The 15997-nt window shown below is 45.6% G+C and overlaps 2 protein-coding genes across 5 annotated transcripts in view; one reads left to right on the forward strand and one right to left on the reverse strand.

Annotated features, from left to right (window-relative positions):
- On the reverse strand, positions 1–10341 carry GEMIN6 (gem nuclear organelle associated protein 6). Of its 2 annotated transcripts, none has more exons than XM_075496741.1 (3): positions 10238–10341; positions 2921–3066; positions 1–1295 (listed from the first exon to the last, which is right to left on the reverse strand). In XM_075496741.1, the coding sequence occupies exons 2-3, from the start codon at positions 3046–3048 to the stop codon at positions 920–922; spliced, it is 504 nt and encodes a 167-aa protein (XP_075352856.1). In that variant the 5' UTR covers positions 3049–3066; positions 10238–10341; the 3' UTR covers positions 1–919. The 2 variants fall into 2 exon arrangements, with proteins under 2 accessions (XP_075352856.1, XP_075352854.1); XM_075496739.1 differs by lacking the exon at positions 10238–10341 and adding an exon at positions 8249–8394.
- SRSF7 (serine and arginine rich splicing factor 7) overlaps positions 10002–15997 on the forward strand; it is a 6803-nt gene continuing 807 nt past the window's right edge. The window contains exons 1-8 of one of the 3 annotated variants that reach the window (XM_075496736.1): positions 10003–10158; positions 10513–10696; positions 10846–11022; positions 11906–11980; positions 12070–12171; positions 12545–12598; positions 14808–14852; positions 15454–15489. In XM_075496736.1, the coding sequence (XP_075352851.1) occupies positions 10131–10158; positions 10513–10696; positions 10846–11022; positions 11906–11980; positions 12070–12171; positions 12545–12598; positions 14808–14852; positions 15454–15489 (701 nt within the window). In that variant the 5' untranslated portion in view covers positions 10003–10130. Of the gene's footprint in view, positions 10159–10512; positions 10697–10845; positions 11023–11905; positions 11981–12069; positions 12172–12544; positions 12599–14807; positions 14853–15453; positions 15490–15997 lie in introns of all 3 variants that reach the window. The other 2 variants (XM_075496737.1, XM_075496738.1) reach the window with 2 other exon arrangements.

Below are 15997 nucleotides of genomic sequence, written 5' to 3' on the forward strand. Positions count from 1 at the left end.
GGAATGAGGAAGGCCTTTTATTAACAAGGGTTAGACAGACTTTTCAAATGCATTTGAACATACTAATGTGTTTTGGTGCTATCTCATAATAAGACACAACAAATCAATACACTAAGAGATAAATGAGGGCTCTAAAGGCTCCTGACTAGATTAATAATCTCAGGAACAATCACATAATAGTTCTTGTATCGTGTGTTGCCATAAGCTAGAAACAAAGCATTAAGAAACACAAACTAATTGAACTGCAAGAAATTATCTTTCTGTAGAACAAAGGTATTCCAATCACTGCTGCTCTAAAATAACAAATATAGATAGGAAATGTTTCTAAAACCTGCTATTTGCCTACTAACTTTCCCTAATAGTTCTACAAACTTGGACCTACATTGTAACTCGTGTTCTAAAACCGGAGAACAGTTGAGGGGAAAAAAAACCAAAAAAGCTTCCTGAACAATTTTTTTATCTGGTTTGGGAAGTCCAAGTGTCACAATTCTCCTTCTGGGGAAGAAAAAAAAAAAATCTGGTAAGCAGTTCAAATAAACATGCCTACACCACTAGATAATTAATTTAAAGGCAGAGGAAAACACAGTTTAAATTTATCATATATCATCTTTCACAATACTGTTACAAAAAATACTTACTAAACTGATAGATCAGCTTAATACTGATATAGTAAACCAATGTATCGGTTTAATACATCATCATCATCCAATGGCTTGCTTTTAATAAAAAATAGTGCACGGAAAAGGCTTCGTGCTTTTAGTTTATACTGCTTGTTTTATCCCTTTCTTAACATAGAAAAATCAGACAAAACTACCTAAACCCAGCATTTTTCCAAAGAGTGAATACTGATACCCAGGACAGTTCCTAAAATAGGGTGGGTGGACCCATTCCTAAAGACAACTGCTTTAAACAGCAGACGTCACTGTTGTTTTTCAAGATAGCCCTGTATCAAGCCTTGAACCCGAGACAGAATAATCTCATTGGAGCTGCTGCACTCTTCTGGGCCGTATGGTGGGTCAACAGTCAATACCCCCGCCACACATAGTGTTCTTCCCGATTCACCTTGCTCTGTTACCGGGATGTGGTTTGTTTCTAGCCAAGTCTTCAAGTCATTCTTCCTCTTTTCAAGTTCCTCTGGGCTGTAGGCTTTGCTTTCTTCAGGCGCAAATATGCAAGAAAGCCGTTGCTTCATTTCATCATCCCCTTCTTTCAGTATTTCAACCTCCTGGACAGCATGGCCCAAGACAACAGATATGGACACTTTTTCATTCTCCAGGAATGTTGCAAGGACAATACTGCCAAGGAACGAAGGATGTATGAGTCACTGTACTTAACTGAAGACTGAGAAACACAGGCCAAGATTCTTGGAGATGAGTGCTCATTAGTGTAACCCAGGTATTTGGGCAATATCAAGTACACAGCATTCTTCTTGAAAAGCATGCTGCTATACCCTTAAAATACCAAAAATGTGGGGCTTTGCGGGTAACTTCTGGCCTTGAATTTGAAACTACTCTAGATACTATCAAGCAAAACACTACTTTAAAAAAGCAAAGTATACATTAAAATCAGGCCTGGGAATCTAAATATTTTTGTGCAGCATTCCCAACCTTGCTGAAGAACCTCAAGTCTTCCAGCGTTCAAAAACGATACCTTCATACATTCAGCACTTCGAATGCTGAAGGCAATGGTGGCAGCTAACATCAGAACCTTTTAATGACAAATTATTAATATTTAATTATTGATCATTACTAAAAGAATAATATATATTTTTTTTAAATGAGCCTTGCTAGTTTCTTAACTGAAAACTATAGCTTGAGTATTACAATGGGAACACACCACAGCAGGTTCAGCCTGGTCTTTTCCCAAGGGCACTTACATCCCAGAAGTCCTAAAATACAGGTAGGAAGGCAGCTTGTTATATTTCTAGGATCTCTTCCCCATATATCAATGAAGAGGACCAGAAACTATTTTCTTCCTCTTGAGGGAAGAAAAATTCCAGAATTTGATGCCAGCACTTTGCTAATCTACTGTTGCCGCCATTAGTGGACGTAATGACTTTTTGGGAAATGTGCAATGAAATATGCCTTGATTTTAGCCTGGGCCCTCCCCAGAATCACTCACAGCTGCACACACCTTTCCTACCAAAATGATAAGCAACTCCAAGAGAAGATTAGAGTATCGGGAGCTACTCCAGAGTTGAAGCAACAACCAATTCTTCTGAAACACATCAGAAGATGGATGTTTTAGTTTCTAGCTTCCATCTTGTGCTCATGTGGGACAAGCTGACAACCAAAAAGGTATGAAAAAGCTCTGGCAGCAAGGAGTCAAATTTCTGTCTATTGCCTGGTGCGTTCTGCTTTTCAAACCGTTTTCAAGTTACTCGAGATACTAGAGACCTGTGGTACCACTTTCTGTCCAGTGCCCTTGCTGATTTTCCCTGCTTCCTCTCCAAAGCAGCCACTACACCTTTATGGGTGTCTAGCTGGAGGGGAAAGCAGGGCATTGATGTGAGAACTCTGGACAGAGGATAAGGATTTCAACAACTAAAGCACTAAAAACATTGCTGCATTCCTGCTGTCTTTGTGAAGAAGGGCTTGGTATATTATTAAAAGTGGTACTAAACACATGGATATTATTTAAAGTACTAACCTCAGGTCCACAATAAAGTCAGCATGAATCCAGGTATTATCCATTCCCCAAACTTATCAGTCCTTTGCATGAGATTAAAGTGGATTTAGGTGAACTGGCTTCATCAATTACAATATTGCTTTCTCTTAGTCCTTGCCAATTAAAAAAACAGGACACAGCCCCAGTATGCAGTTTTTGCTCCAAATAGGTTTGCTTCAGTCTTGGGATCTTTTCTCTTCCTGAAAAACTTGTTTTCTCTTAGCTTTACAGAAACAAAAGTTTTGGTACTTACCTGGCAGAAACTGGATCAACTGTTAAGACCCATCCTTCATATTCGTGTCTCTCAATTGCAGCAACTTTCACCATTTTGTTCACATACGTCTCCCAGTCTAGAGGGCTTTTCCTCTGCCAGTCATTCATATTTCCTACATCCAGAACCTAGAAAATAGCCAGAGCAATTAGCCGAAGCAATGAATCCTTTTGCTTTGCCCTTCACATCAGAACTGAGTTTGTCTCCAGGTAAAGATCTTCCATTCATCTTTGTGAGAGACTGAAAGAGATAATGTCTCAAACATTGTGGCGAGACGCTATTTGCATGGCGATGGCAGGTCGGCAAGCACGGGATGGGGGAGAGTGAGAGCGGGATGTGTGGGATGTGGAGAGCGCATCGGAGGATGCGCGGTTCTGGGTTCTGCCGGACCTTACCATCTATGGCCAGAGGTCACACAGAGTTGATCTGAGGAAAGGGCTTGCGACCACCCGAGAGACCCCTTGCGACCACCCCCCTCCCCCAGCGCCTGCGCAGAAGATTGAGAACTTTCTAGAACAAGAACCATGTAAGTCCTGAAGGCAGGGATTAGCTTATAAAAGACACGCCCTCCAGGGAACCATGCGCGTGCCCACCACTGGAGGATTCCCATGTCTGTCATCGTGATTGCGGGATCCAAGGGTGGTGATACTTTCTCTTTCCTCCTCTCTTCTCCTTTCCTTTTCTTGCTTCTCTCTTCCTCCACTCTTCCAATATATGCAAGTTTGGGATAAATTGTGACGGGTTGCCCGGAAAATAGCTCCATTGCCAAATTGCCTCTGTTCATTTGTTGAGCTCACCAGTTCATTAAGTTTGTCCGTTTGTGGAATTCGCCAGTTAATAGCTGGCCAGACTGTTCCTCTGAGTCATTGTTGTGACTCTACCGACCACGTGGCTCTGCCAAGCAGAGATCGGCTTTTGTCGGTACACAAACCATTGGGGAATCAAAAAGATTCACCCATCTCGCAACCCACCGAGTGGGACGAGACATTAATTTGGTGTCAGAAGTGGGATTCCCTGACTTGATCAGTGAGAGGAACAGGGAGGGGATATCGACTGAGTCGAGAAGGGAGGATGTAAATCGGCTGAGTCTGAGTCCTCCGGCAGATGATCATGGCTTCCTGGGTTCAGCCTGATCTGGACTGCTCCCCTTTGTTAAAGCCGTTGTTTTGGGTGTTCTAGTAGCTGCGCTGATGGCAGTGCATAAGTATAAGTGCACGGTAAAACGGGCTGAGCGAGAGGTGAGCGAATCATTACAAGATTTGGTTAAAAGCTTGCAAGTGGAGCTAGAAGCTGAGCGGAAAAAATGGGTGCGAGCGGAAACCGTAGCGAATCGTTTGCGTGATGCTTTTGTCAGGGAGCGTGGGTTGCGGTCGGCACTAGTGGAGGCAGGATCTGGAGAGCCAGTGTGGGCACTGTGGTCTGTCTAAGGAACGCGAGCTAGTTGACAAGGGGGGTAGCTGGCCACTACCCCTGGGAGGTAACGGAACAAGCAAAGTGCCAACATGACGAGAGAACTGCTCCCCAACTTCGCCCACTTATTAAAATGGAATTTCAATATGAAGGGGGTGCTGATACTGCATCGGAAATCATAACAAAAGATATACCCTATAGTGCAACTGAATTGGCGAAATTACAAGATCGATATAGTAGGCTCCCTAGAGAAACGGAGATGGCATATGTGTGCAGGGTCTCCCTCACGGGGGGGGGGGGGGGGACACGAGGACGACACAGAATTAAACTTTCTGAGGAGGAGGCTCAGGGATACTGGGGTCCAGGCGTGTTTCTAACTGTCCCCGACACTTGAGGCCCCTAGTCTCTAACTCAAAGGGTGGCATACTGGGCTGGAGGGCTAGACCCCTTGGAACGGGGAGATCTGGTGACCATCCCCACTCCGGGACTGGATCAAATTACCGAGAGCGTGCAGAAAGCCGCCTGCCTCCAGCTCATGCATGACAGGCAGTTAATACACCATCCGCCCTCCCCGATGTTGCTAAAAGCCGACCCCAATCAAATGAAACCCCTGATAAAAGGCCTTCCTGATCCCCTGAAGCTACATGCCATACAAATCCAGGACTGCCTAAGGGCAGCGCTCCCAATTCAGGAGTGTTTAACAGAAATGCTAACACCAGGGAGAAGCCAAATGCAGTCCGCTCCGGCGGAATTCCCCCTCACCTGGGGAGGGGTTGTGCAGGAGCTGATCAATTTAGGCACAATGTGGGAATCTCCGGAGGGGAACAAAGGGGTAAAGCCACGGCTAGGAGAACCAGATTAGACAATCGGCTTTTAAAAGGCCTGCCCCTAGGAAGACCTCCTGATAATCCGTTGCTTTTAAAACCGGTCCAAAAAGGGACCAAGTTTTCCTTTTCTTTTGCAGGGGGAGAACCAGACCGTTGCCTGCTAAAACATAGTGATCTCGTCGGAGGAGTGCTGGACCTCCATGAGTACTGCCAATGTTGTAATAATAACCCTAATATGTATCTACTATTTCTCACATGGATGGTGGTCCTCCTCTCCGCGAGGAAAGGAGGACACAGGGGGGAGTGGAAACCATATTCCTTCAAACCTTGTGTGGGAACTATGATTTCTCACGTGGATGGTGGTCCTCCTCTCCTCTGGGAAAGGAGGACATGGGGGAAGTGGAAACCATATTCCTTAGAAGCTTGTGTGGGAACTAATTCATGTGTTTACTAGAATCTGGAATAGAACCAACCAAGGGATATGTGTTGCCCTTCCCCAGTCAACTGAACAAGGATTGAGATTTGTTGTTGTTGGTGGTGGTTTTTGTTGCATTACCCAATATTATGTATAACTTGGAAAAGTTCTTAACTATAACACTGGTCCTGGGGACCCCCCCAAAACCTGGCTCTTGGAGAGAGTAAGGGTTCTGATAAGGGACGTGTATTTGTTGGGTTTGTCCTTCCCACAGATATAGAAACCGGGATCTTCTGTGCATCAAGACTTACGGTAGAGTCAAGTATTGCAGCATACCCTGTACACGCTATGCTTTGCGGAGCCTGCCACTCACTGCAAAACCTGACATACCTGTAAAATTAGCATATACCCGGCGCCCTTGGGACTCATTTGGGGATGTTCTAATGGGAAATTTTATTCCTGCTTAACATTGAAGTATCATGCTGGTCTGAAATGTGGATTAGTCATCCCATCCTTATGCCCATCTCATGTTTTCAGTTTCACCGCCCTTCCCTGGCGAGTGCGCTGGGAAGTGGCAGAAGCCCCCAAAAACTCCATGTTGAATTAAAGTGCTGGGCGATGTTGTATAACATTGTCCATCTCACAACTCCAGTACTACTGCACTCTACTACTACTACTACACTCACAACATCAGTACTACTATAGAGGCAGCATGGACCAAAATGAAAGAAATTGCTGACCAAGCTGCTGAACTATTTAGATCACTCCAACCGAAAGACTGTTTCAATGGGCATGCACCTGGATCTTGGATCGCTTCCCTCCTACAATCCTGGGGACTCACAGGGTGGGGGAAATGGTTAATGAAAATTGGAATAACCCTGTTGGCTGGATTTCTGTTCATTATGACTGGCATAGCTATTGTTTAATGTATGATTACCCATGTGCTTGCTTGTGCTTTCATTCTTTTCTCCTGCTGTTCACTATGTACATATCACCAGCCTGGAAGACAAAATCAAGGACCCTCTGCCAACTCTCATTGAAAATATACGATTTTGCGAACTATGTCTTCTCGATCTTCTCTATGTGAAAATCGTCGCCCTAGATGAAGATTATATAAACATTTGAGCCACGGGGTGGTGTGAGAGACTGAAAGAGTTAATGTCTCAAACATTGTGGCGAGGCACTATTTGCATGGTGATGGCAGGTTAAGGAGCACAGGGTGGGGGAGAGCGGGAGAGGGACATGCAGGATGTGGAGAGCGCATCAGAGGATGCACGGTTCTGGATTCTGACGGACCTTACCATCTATGGCCAGAGGTCACACAGAGTTGATCTGAGGAAAGGGCTTGCGACCACCCGAGAGACCCCTCGCGACTACCCCCCTCCCCCAGTGCCTGCACAGAAGATTGAAGACTTTCTAGAACAAGAACCATGTAAATCCTGAAGGGGCATACCTGGATTAGGGATTAGTTTATAAAAGACACGCCCTCCAGGGAACCATGCGTGCGCCCACCACTGGAGGACTGCCGTGTCTGTCATCGCGGGATCTAAGGGTGGTGATACTTTTTCTTTCTCTTTCCTCCTCTCTTCTCCTTTCCTTTTCTCGCTTCTCTCTTCCTCCACTCTTCCAATATGTGTAAGTTTGGGATAAATTGTGACAGGTTGCCCGGAAAATAGCTCCATTGCCAAATTGCCTCTGTTCATTTGTTGAGCTCGCCAGTTCATTAAGTTTGTCTGTTTGTTGAATTCGCCAGTTAATAAAGTTGCTGGCCAGACTGTTCCTCTGAGTCATTGTCATGACTCTACCAACCACACGGCTCTGCTGAGCAGAGATCGGCTTTTGTCGGTACACCAACCATCAGGGAATCAAAGAGATTCACCCATCTCGCAACCCACCGAGTGGGACAAGACAGTCTTAAGCACAATTTGCTTTTTTTAAAAGCAAACATTCACACAAGTGGTTTTCATATTGCTGCAGTTCTGTAATTTCCCACCCAGTTCACGTGTTTTTAAAGGCACAAAGCGAAGCCTCAAAAATCACTGTTCTGCTAACTTAACACTTTCCCATTGCATTAAACATTCCATTTATTGCTCTGCTCTCTTACAAAACCTTCGGGATCCCTGTCCCTTGAGGGCAGCAGTTTACCGCCTTTGCTCTGTGTACTGGCACATCTCTTGAGTCCAAGCCCTTCCACTGGCTGTGGATGAGCGTTATCCACCTGCATCCAGGCTCTATCCTCATCCCCTACGGTAGGACGAGCAGCAAGTGCTGTTCCACTCTTTTCCCTGTACCAGTTGCACTACTGGTAATGACAGCAAAGCCACACCTGTCTCAGCTTGCGGCCACACAAGCATTTGTCCCCATCCCAGTATCCCTCCGCCAAAGGGGCTGGAGAGAGATGGGGACAGCGCAGTGGAGAGAGGACAAAGGGCTGGAGGAAGCTCCCTCCTTCGTTCTCTCCAGGTTCCGTGGCGCTGCCATCCCGCCTGCCTGCTCCCAGCTGAAGCAGCACGCGGCGGGACGGGCAGCGCAGGCAGCGACCTGGACCAGGCAAGGCGAGCCGCCCGGCTCCCGCCGCTGCAGCAGCCAGGCTCCACGGGGGCAGGAGGGGGGAGCACCCCGGGTCCACCCCGCCCCTGCACCCGCATCCCCACTCACCGACTACGATGGCCGCCGGCCGCTCGGTTCCCGACCCTGCCCAGGGCGCCTGGGAGCCTGCCCCGGCCCGGCCCCCTGCGCTCCCTGGCGGGACCGCCGCTTCCTGCTGCAACCGAACACCCTCCCCCACCACAGTTTAGGGTTTTTTTTAAGCACGAAATTTAAGGCTCCTGAGGCAGGGAAATGCTCAGATCTGGAGTGTTCTATAAATATGGGTGTGCACATAAATGATATATAGGTTTATATAGATGAGGCCAGATTGCAAAACAAGGAGGCAGGGCGCGTAGCACTTAAATACACCTGGTGTTCTGCCTTAATTAAGTTGGGTTTGCCGATGCTCCTGCTACTGCTTGTGAATTTGCTAACTTGAGTACGCAAAACCATGGCTCAAGCTTCTTCAAACAATCTGTGTGCGTAAATAGGTATAGATGTATGCTTTGTGTATCTGCTCTTTAAAAATAAGATATTTTTGCTCCCTAGTTTTGAGTTGTCTTTACAAGCTTTCCTGTGCAGCTGTGAGAGCAAGAAACTTGATTTCCCCCCTCAGAAAGCTGCTCTATTTTACTGCTACTAATGAAAAACTTCGTATGGATGAAGCAAACAAGCTGCCATCATTTCAGTAATTTAAGTGAAAGCAAGCATGTGATGATTTTGTGAGCATAAGAGAAAAAATATCAAGGGTATAAAATGAGACAGTTTTATTTTGCAGGCTTAAGGAGGTAATTTCTTTTTTTTTGGTGAAGTTTCAATTCAACTTCCACAGATAATGGGGATTATTTATGAATGGCTTATGTCACTGTATTCAGCTACTGTTTTCTTCCAGAGTTATAGTTTGTTTATTAGAAAGCAGGGATTAGCAAATCTAATTGTTTTCACTACAAGAGCACGCAACACAATGGGAAATCTTAGCTTCCGTTTGAAAGAAAAGCGCTGGAAAGAAGGAATGTGGTTTGTTTTTACCTATTTATATGCGTAACGCATTTTAGTTGTTTTCGGTCTAAATAGCTTCCTAACTGGTCTCCTTCTGGATGACAGACTGGAGGGCAGCTTGTTCACAGTCCCTTTTGAGCAAAATACTCCAAACATCTTCGGTTTTAGTTCTTGCTAGGCTCAGTCCCTACTGATTTTTTTTTCTCCATTGTTGCCAGTGTAGTTAATTGTTCTGAATCACGAAGCCCTTAAGTATTTTTTTATCCTGTCATCTAAGCCATATCTTATAGATACAGGTCACTATCGTGGGCAGTTACTACAGCTTTCCCACCGTAAATTTAACCTTAATCACGGTCACAAAGAGGTGCAACTCTCCCAAATCAAGTAACTGTACTAGTGGAAGCTCCTGGCGCAGATCAAGTCGTAAATACGCAATTCGGGAGACAAAAGCCGCTTTTCTGGTGAGAACAGCTCTGCTGGTATTGCTGCACCGCCTTCCTAAGCCTACAGCGCCCTTTCGAAAGGATCGGCACAGGCCTGAAGCGCTTCCCTCCACCCCGGGGAACGGTGCTTCTCAGGCGCTGCTGGCTTCCGCTCCGGAGTCGGCTTCCCGCTGCGGTCCCGTTCGCTCACCACGGGAATCCACCGCTGCCGGAACCTCCCCCCGGTGGCGCAGCGGTTACCGGGCGACCCCCGAGGCCGCCTCCCGCGCCGGCCCTGGCGCTTCCCGCCCTCCGTCCCCCTCAGGCGCCATCAGCCGCACCCCGCCGTCGCCGTAGCAACCGGCGCCCCACTGCCCGCCCTGCCCCCTGGCGCGCACCACCCCCCACGCGCATGCGCACCGCCTCACGCCGCAGCCCCGCGCCGCCTGGGGGAGGAGGGAGAGGAAGGCAGGGGGCAGGCGCGGGCGGCGGCGCGTGCGCGCGGAGAGGCGGTTGGCGGAGCCGTTAGGATGTCGCGTTACGGCCGCTATGGAGGCGGTGAGTTCCCGGGGCGTCGCAAGTGGCGGGCGGCTGCGCGGAGGGGAGGGTGAGGGAGATGCGCGGAAGGTGCGATTACCGCGGGCAGGGGAGCGGCCGGCGGTCGGTGAGGGGGAAGGAAGGCGAGGCGGCCGTTGCTGCCGTTGCCGCCGCCGCCATTTTGCGTCAGCGGCCGTGGGGGAGGGGGTGCGCCCGCGCGTGCCGCTGCTCGTGGTGAAGGCGGGAGCGGGCCGCGCAAACAAGATGGCGGCGCCCGGGGTGGGGGGGGCGGGGCCGAGCCGGGCCGCGCCGCGCCGCTGTTTCGGGGGCGCTGCGTGAGCCCGCCTCTTACTCTGACGCCGGCTTTGCTCCCAGCAGAGACCAAGGTGTACGTGGGGAACCTGGGCACGGGCGCGGGCAAAGGCGAGCTGGAGAGAGCCTTCAGCTACTACGGGCCCCTGAGAACCGTGTGGATCGCGAGGAACCCGCCGGGGTTTGCTTTCGTGGAGTTTGAAGACCCGAGGGATGCTGAAGATGCTGTCCGTGGACTTGATGGGAAGTACGTGTGCATTTCAGATGTTTGCAGGAGCTACAGCCGTTTTTAAAACCAGAGAGAGAATCGGGGTTTTCTCTCTTGTTTCTTCTCCTTTTTGTAGTTCTGCCATAAACAATAACGATTAACTTAGAGCCATCATGGACTTGTTGCAGGGTGATATGTGGCTCCAGGGTTAGAGTGGAAGTGTCAACAGGGATGCCTCGTCGCTCCCGTTATGACAGGCCTCCTGCACGGCGCCCCTTTGACCCTAATGACAGATGCTATGAGTGTGGTGAGAAAGGCCACTATGCTTATGATTGTCACCGCTATAGTCGCCGAAGGAGGAGCAGGTACGTGTGGGGCCAGAGTGGCTGGGTTGCTTCACCGGTTCACTTTTGTGTAGCTCTTGTTAGCAAAGAACAGAATGTTACGCCAGTTTTCTTTAAACTTTAACGCTAGAATAAATGTATAGGTATATATTACAATTTGTTGCTATTTCTATCAAATGTTAATATCTTAATAATCAACCTGGTCAAAACCTTTCAGGTTTCTTCGTTTGAGTCAGTCGCCTTGATTCAGAATGTCACGAGCCTTAAGATTTCATGCTGAGGCGCCTTGCAAATCCGACACTTAAGATCCTCCTAGACCTTGAGGTGATCAGCATAAGAGGCCAGATCCCCTCGAGCCATCTACACGTAGCTTCACCTTATTCTTTAAGGGCAGAAAATTTGAGACGGTGATCGCCGTAACAGTAAATTTGGCTTTCAATTGGGGCCCCCCTCCGGTTTAGAAAGAGGAACACCAGATTGACCACATTCCCACCTAGAAAAATCTTCTTGCGTCAATCAAGCCTCACCCTGGCTCATTGGGCTGTCAGTTTGATCGTCGTTAGATTGAAGAGAACACCTAGATGCAGCGATCGGCTATAGATACTTCTAGATCGTCTAGATCTGCTAGACCTTGGGCCAAAGAGGGTCGACCTGCAAACTTGCAAGGTTTATTTTAAATACGCATTACAGTGTTTTCTATTCTAATGTAATTCTGCAATGTAATTCAGCTTTTAACATTTTTCTAGGTAGTAAAATGCTCAAGACAAGTAGGCCCAGAGATTTTTCCAACTGACAGATGCTAGTTCTTTAGTTGTCTGAAATCAGTTTTGACTTCAGCAGGGCCTCACGTGCACCGATTGCTGCAGCTGTTTCCTGATACCTGTTTTCTCTAACCTAAAACCAGGTCCCGGTCTAGATCCCGTTCAAGGTCCCGAGGAAGAAGGTATTCTCGGTCACGCAGTCGGAGTCGTGGTAGGAGGTGTGCTTAAGTTCGTCTTTTGTTCCTATTTGCTTCTTTTGCTTAGAAAAAGCTACACTTGTACAACTCTTTAATTCACTTCTTTGCAGGTCCAGGTCAGCTTCCTATCGTAGGTCCCGGTCTGTTTCTCCTCGTAGGTCTAGGTCTGTGTCCCCCCGCCGGTCCCGATCGGGTTCCTTGAAGAGATCAAGGTAATTAGTAGTAATTTTTAATAGGTTGTGTGTTTTGTTTTTGTTGTTGTTTTTTGTTTTAGTTAAGGGATTCAAAAAGGTATTGGATAGCAGACTCTGAAAGGTGTTCACCTCTAGAAATCAGACTTTATCATACTTTAAAATGTTTCTGATTATCCTAGTTGAATTTACAGGCATGGTAATACAATTAGCCATGAGACCCTATACAGCTGCATATCTCATGATGAATTTTGATGTCTAAAACGCCCAATGATCACGTAGGTTTTAAGTTCAACGTGTAGACATTAATCTAAGTAGTGCTGTAATTGTCATCACTTCTGGTTGAGTTGACTTCTTTGATTTTGTTTTAATTTGTCTTAATTCTTTATTTCAGGTCTAGATCAAGATCCAGGTCTAGATCCAGATCTGTTACATGGCCCCGAAGCAGGTAAGATCTCTTCTGTGACTACACATACTTAGTAAAAGTTGCTTAAAAGTCTGTTTAGGCTTTCTAACAGCTGTTAACATTTTCAGAAAAAGCTGTGTTTTCTCTCCACTAACTTAGGGGTCTGTAGTTTTAAAAAGCAGTGCAGAAGATTGTTCTTTCTCTTTTTATTGTTTTACATATCACTGATATCAGGTCCTGATAGTCATCAGAAGTACTGTTTTGATCAGGTTGCATTAACAGCTAACATAGCAAACAAATTTAGAATTAATCTGAAAAGTTTTTTTCTTTTTCTTTGTGTAGCACACACAAGATTGTGGATTCTTCTCATTATTTGTCAGAGAAATCAGGATGCCCTTCCGGTAGTGTGTTAAAGCATTAATGCATATAGCCAGGCAAGTTGTAAAGGGCTTGCTAGTGCCATGAGTGTTACAGATGTTTCCAGCTCTGTTGAATAACAAAGTGGCAGTCTGGAGGAGCGGAATTAAATTTGAGATAAACACCTGTCAGAGTTACTTTGTACCAACAAATGTGCTATAAGAGTGATGATCAAATTTTAAAGGAACACAGGATGTCATTCATTCTCTTAAGTTGTAGTTTAATCCTTCCATAGTAAGTGAATGCAGCTTGTGCCTTGTGCAACCTTGTCCAGGCAGCGTGGCTGACATAGGCTGATTGGATGTCCTCGGCAAGCTGTCATAGGAGAACAAGAGTAAATTGAAGTTCTGCTCTGAAGGAGATGGTACTGCTCTTGCCCCAGCCCGTTCCCAGGCCTACTGTTCTGGTTTGATGGCTGCTCTCTGAAATAAATAACACAATAGTCAACCACGAAGAAACACGAAAAAATAAAGGGAAGCTTTAGCTGAAGGGAGTAAGGTGGAAAAATCTACAGCTGAAGATGGGAGATTCACTGCTGAAAGGTGGTGGTGGCATTTTCTGAGAGTGGAACAGCAAGCAATGACAGGAGTTTTTAGGGAATGGAGAGATGAAAACCAGAAGATGTTTTGACAATTAAGAGCAGAAACTCACACATAACAGTCCAGAAGCTAGTAAAAACAGAAGGGAAATTCCCTGGGGCAGTAGAGCAATGCCTTTCACTGATCAGGTACACTTTCTCTACCTGTTGCTAAGATATGGTGAAACTTAATACCAGTTGTTCCAGTGTGACTTAATCATGGCTCATCACTTTGCTGTCATTGATGAGCAGAAAATGGCTACAGCCAACAGGCTCTCAAAGAGAAAAACATCTTGATTTTACCACCATTGTTTTCTTTTTTTTAGTACCAGGATGGTTTTCTGCAGTGTAAAGGATGCTTTTAGTGAAATTTCTAGACTATTGTGTGACACCTTTCATTGAAAATAGAGATTAAGTGACTGAGGCAGAGGAAATTACAGGCATACAAGTACAGAGAAGTGGCAAAATATTGGTGTTTAACTCTTAATGAAGTCACTGTTAAACTTCCACATGAGGCAATTGAAAGATAGTTTCTTTACAGAAGAATCAAAGGAATGCATAGCACCCAGAGACACGCTCTTGATTTATAAGGAAGACAGACTGAATAAGTATTACACGATGTTTCTGGTTTGACAGCGTCAAAGTGTACATCTGGAAGTTGTGGAAAGCCTTGGATGTGGAAAGTAGAACAGTTCCTTTGGGAACCTAAACATTTCAGTTATTCTTTTAGGCAGTATTAGTGTTCTTATGGTGCAGCAGTCTTATCTCAAAGACTGACATTTTTGACAGTCTTTTCACAAGGGTTAAGTTCAGACAGATTTAAAAAAATATTTTGAGCAAGTGCATATATAAGATGAAGTGCACTGAGGAGATGTTTGTAGGAGTGTGCTGCCTGCAGCCATTTTCAACTATAGTGGTAGATGTCAGTCAAGCCTAATAAAACTTGCAAGTTTAGAGCATGGTTTTTTTATTAGCTTTGTGAAAATACTGGTCAGGATTTGGGTTGTTCATGTATTCCTGCCACCTGCATCAGCAAACACCAGTCAGCCAGGGACCAAAGTACAGAGCAACATGTGCACCATCCATTTAAAAAGCTTTCTTCTGAAACTTAGCAGGAAAAGCCCTGGAAGCTCACAGGATTCTATCTGTTCAGCATGACAGTTCTTGCACATTTACTGTGAATCTTGGTGTCTCAAATGTGGGAACATGCCTGCTACCAGCTTCCCTGCTGAGCTGTGTTTTTTCTTCTTTTTGTAGGTCTAGGTCTCATGGCAGATCAAAGTCTGGCTCGCCGGCTAAGAGGTAAGCATACAGAGATAAAGCCCGCAGTAGTATCTAGAATTCAGTATTAGGTTTGCATGATTAACAGAGCCTGGTCCTTTAGAAAAGAATCCTGCATACATGGGTGACCAGCTAATCTGTTTGCAATATGACTGAGATTATAACATTTCCTTTGCAGCTATTTGGAATATATTCCTTACCCATCTCTTTGTTTTCATTAACTCTTTGTAGTTTCCAACATAGTACTGATTTTTTTGTGTCTTTGTGCTCAGTTCTGTTAAATTTTTCTATCCATCAGATAACGGGCTTCAGCTTTATTAATGCTGTTGATAAAACAGCAGGAGCCTGTGATGATGATGTTTCTTTTCTCAAAGCTTCACCTCAGTACCACCCCTTTTTTTCCTGTTTTCTTTACTGAAGACAGTTCCTTAAAATTAATCTCCATGCTAAATGAATTGAGAATCCCTGTCAGAGTAAAAGTTGATTTGAAAACTTTGCCATTTTGAAGAGCTTCTGGCTAGATTCCCATAATAATTCTATTGCCGTCTAAGATGCGTATTTTTTTGAATATAAAAGTTCCATTTGCCCTTTAAGCTGCATTGATGATATTCTGTTTTGACAGTCGGTCAAAGTCCCGATCACCATCTCCAAAGAGAAGGTATGTTGATCTCCCTACTAATAACGTAGACTCCGTAGAGCTGGCATTTTAGTATCTGCAGTGATCTCTGCTGAGGAGTTTGACTGCTGCTTGTAGGAAAATACTGGAAAGGTATTTTGCCAAGATCTCTTCGACAGAAATAATGTTGTGATTGTGGTTTTATATATGGTACTACATATGTGGTAATAATTCCTTGGGATACTGGTTACGTAGCAGTGTTACGTCACACCTTTGTCTGCTCCTGTATTCATTTCAGTTCACTAACAGTTTTATTGCACAGTGACTTCCTACTGGTGAAAGCACAGAATAAAGCTTTGAGTCTCATTAAAAGCTGCAGTGAGGTTGGGGAAGATAGGGTGGAGTAACCTGACGTAGTAGTCGGGAATGGAAGATCGAGTCTGTTATTTTTACTGCTGTTACTCAGATTATTTTTTTTCCCAATAAGTTGGTAAATAATTATCTGTGTGTGTGTGTGCATATATGTGTAGTGACAGAATCAGCAGCATTT

This window comes from Mycteria americana, chromosome 3, assembly GCF_035582795.1.
Source record: "Mycteria americana isolate JAX WOST 10 ecotype Jacksonville Zoo and Gardens chromosome 3, USCA_MyAme_1.0, whole genome shotgun sequence".
NCBI classification, from domain to species: Eukaryota; Metazoa; Chordata; class Aves; order Ciconiiformes; family Ciconiidae; genus Mycteria; species Mycteria americana.

What these genes read in the sequence shown, in the direction of transcription:
- GEMIN6 (XM_075496741.1), bottom strand. Translation starts at nt 3,048, where the DNA reads ATGAATGACTGGCAGAGGAAAAGCCCTCTAGACTGGGAGACGTATGTG. An exon ending in GTTGATCCAGTTTCTGCCAG is followed by an intron (nt 1,296 to 2,920) that starts GTAAGTACCAAA and finishes GTTCCTTGGCAG; the next exon opens with TATTGTCCTTGCAACATTCC.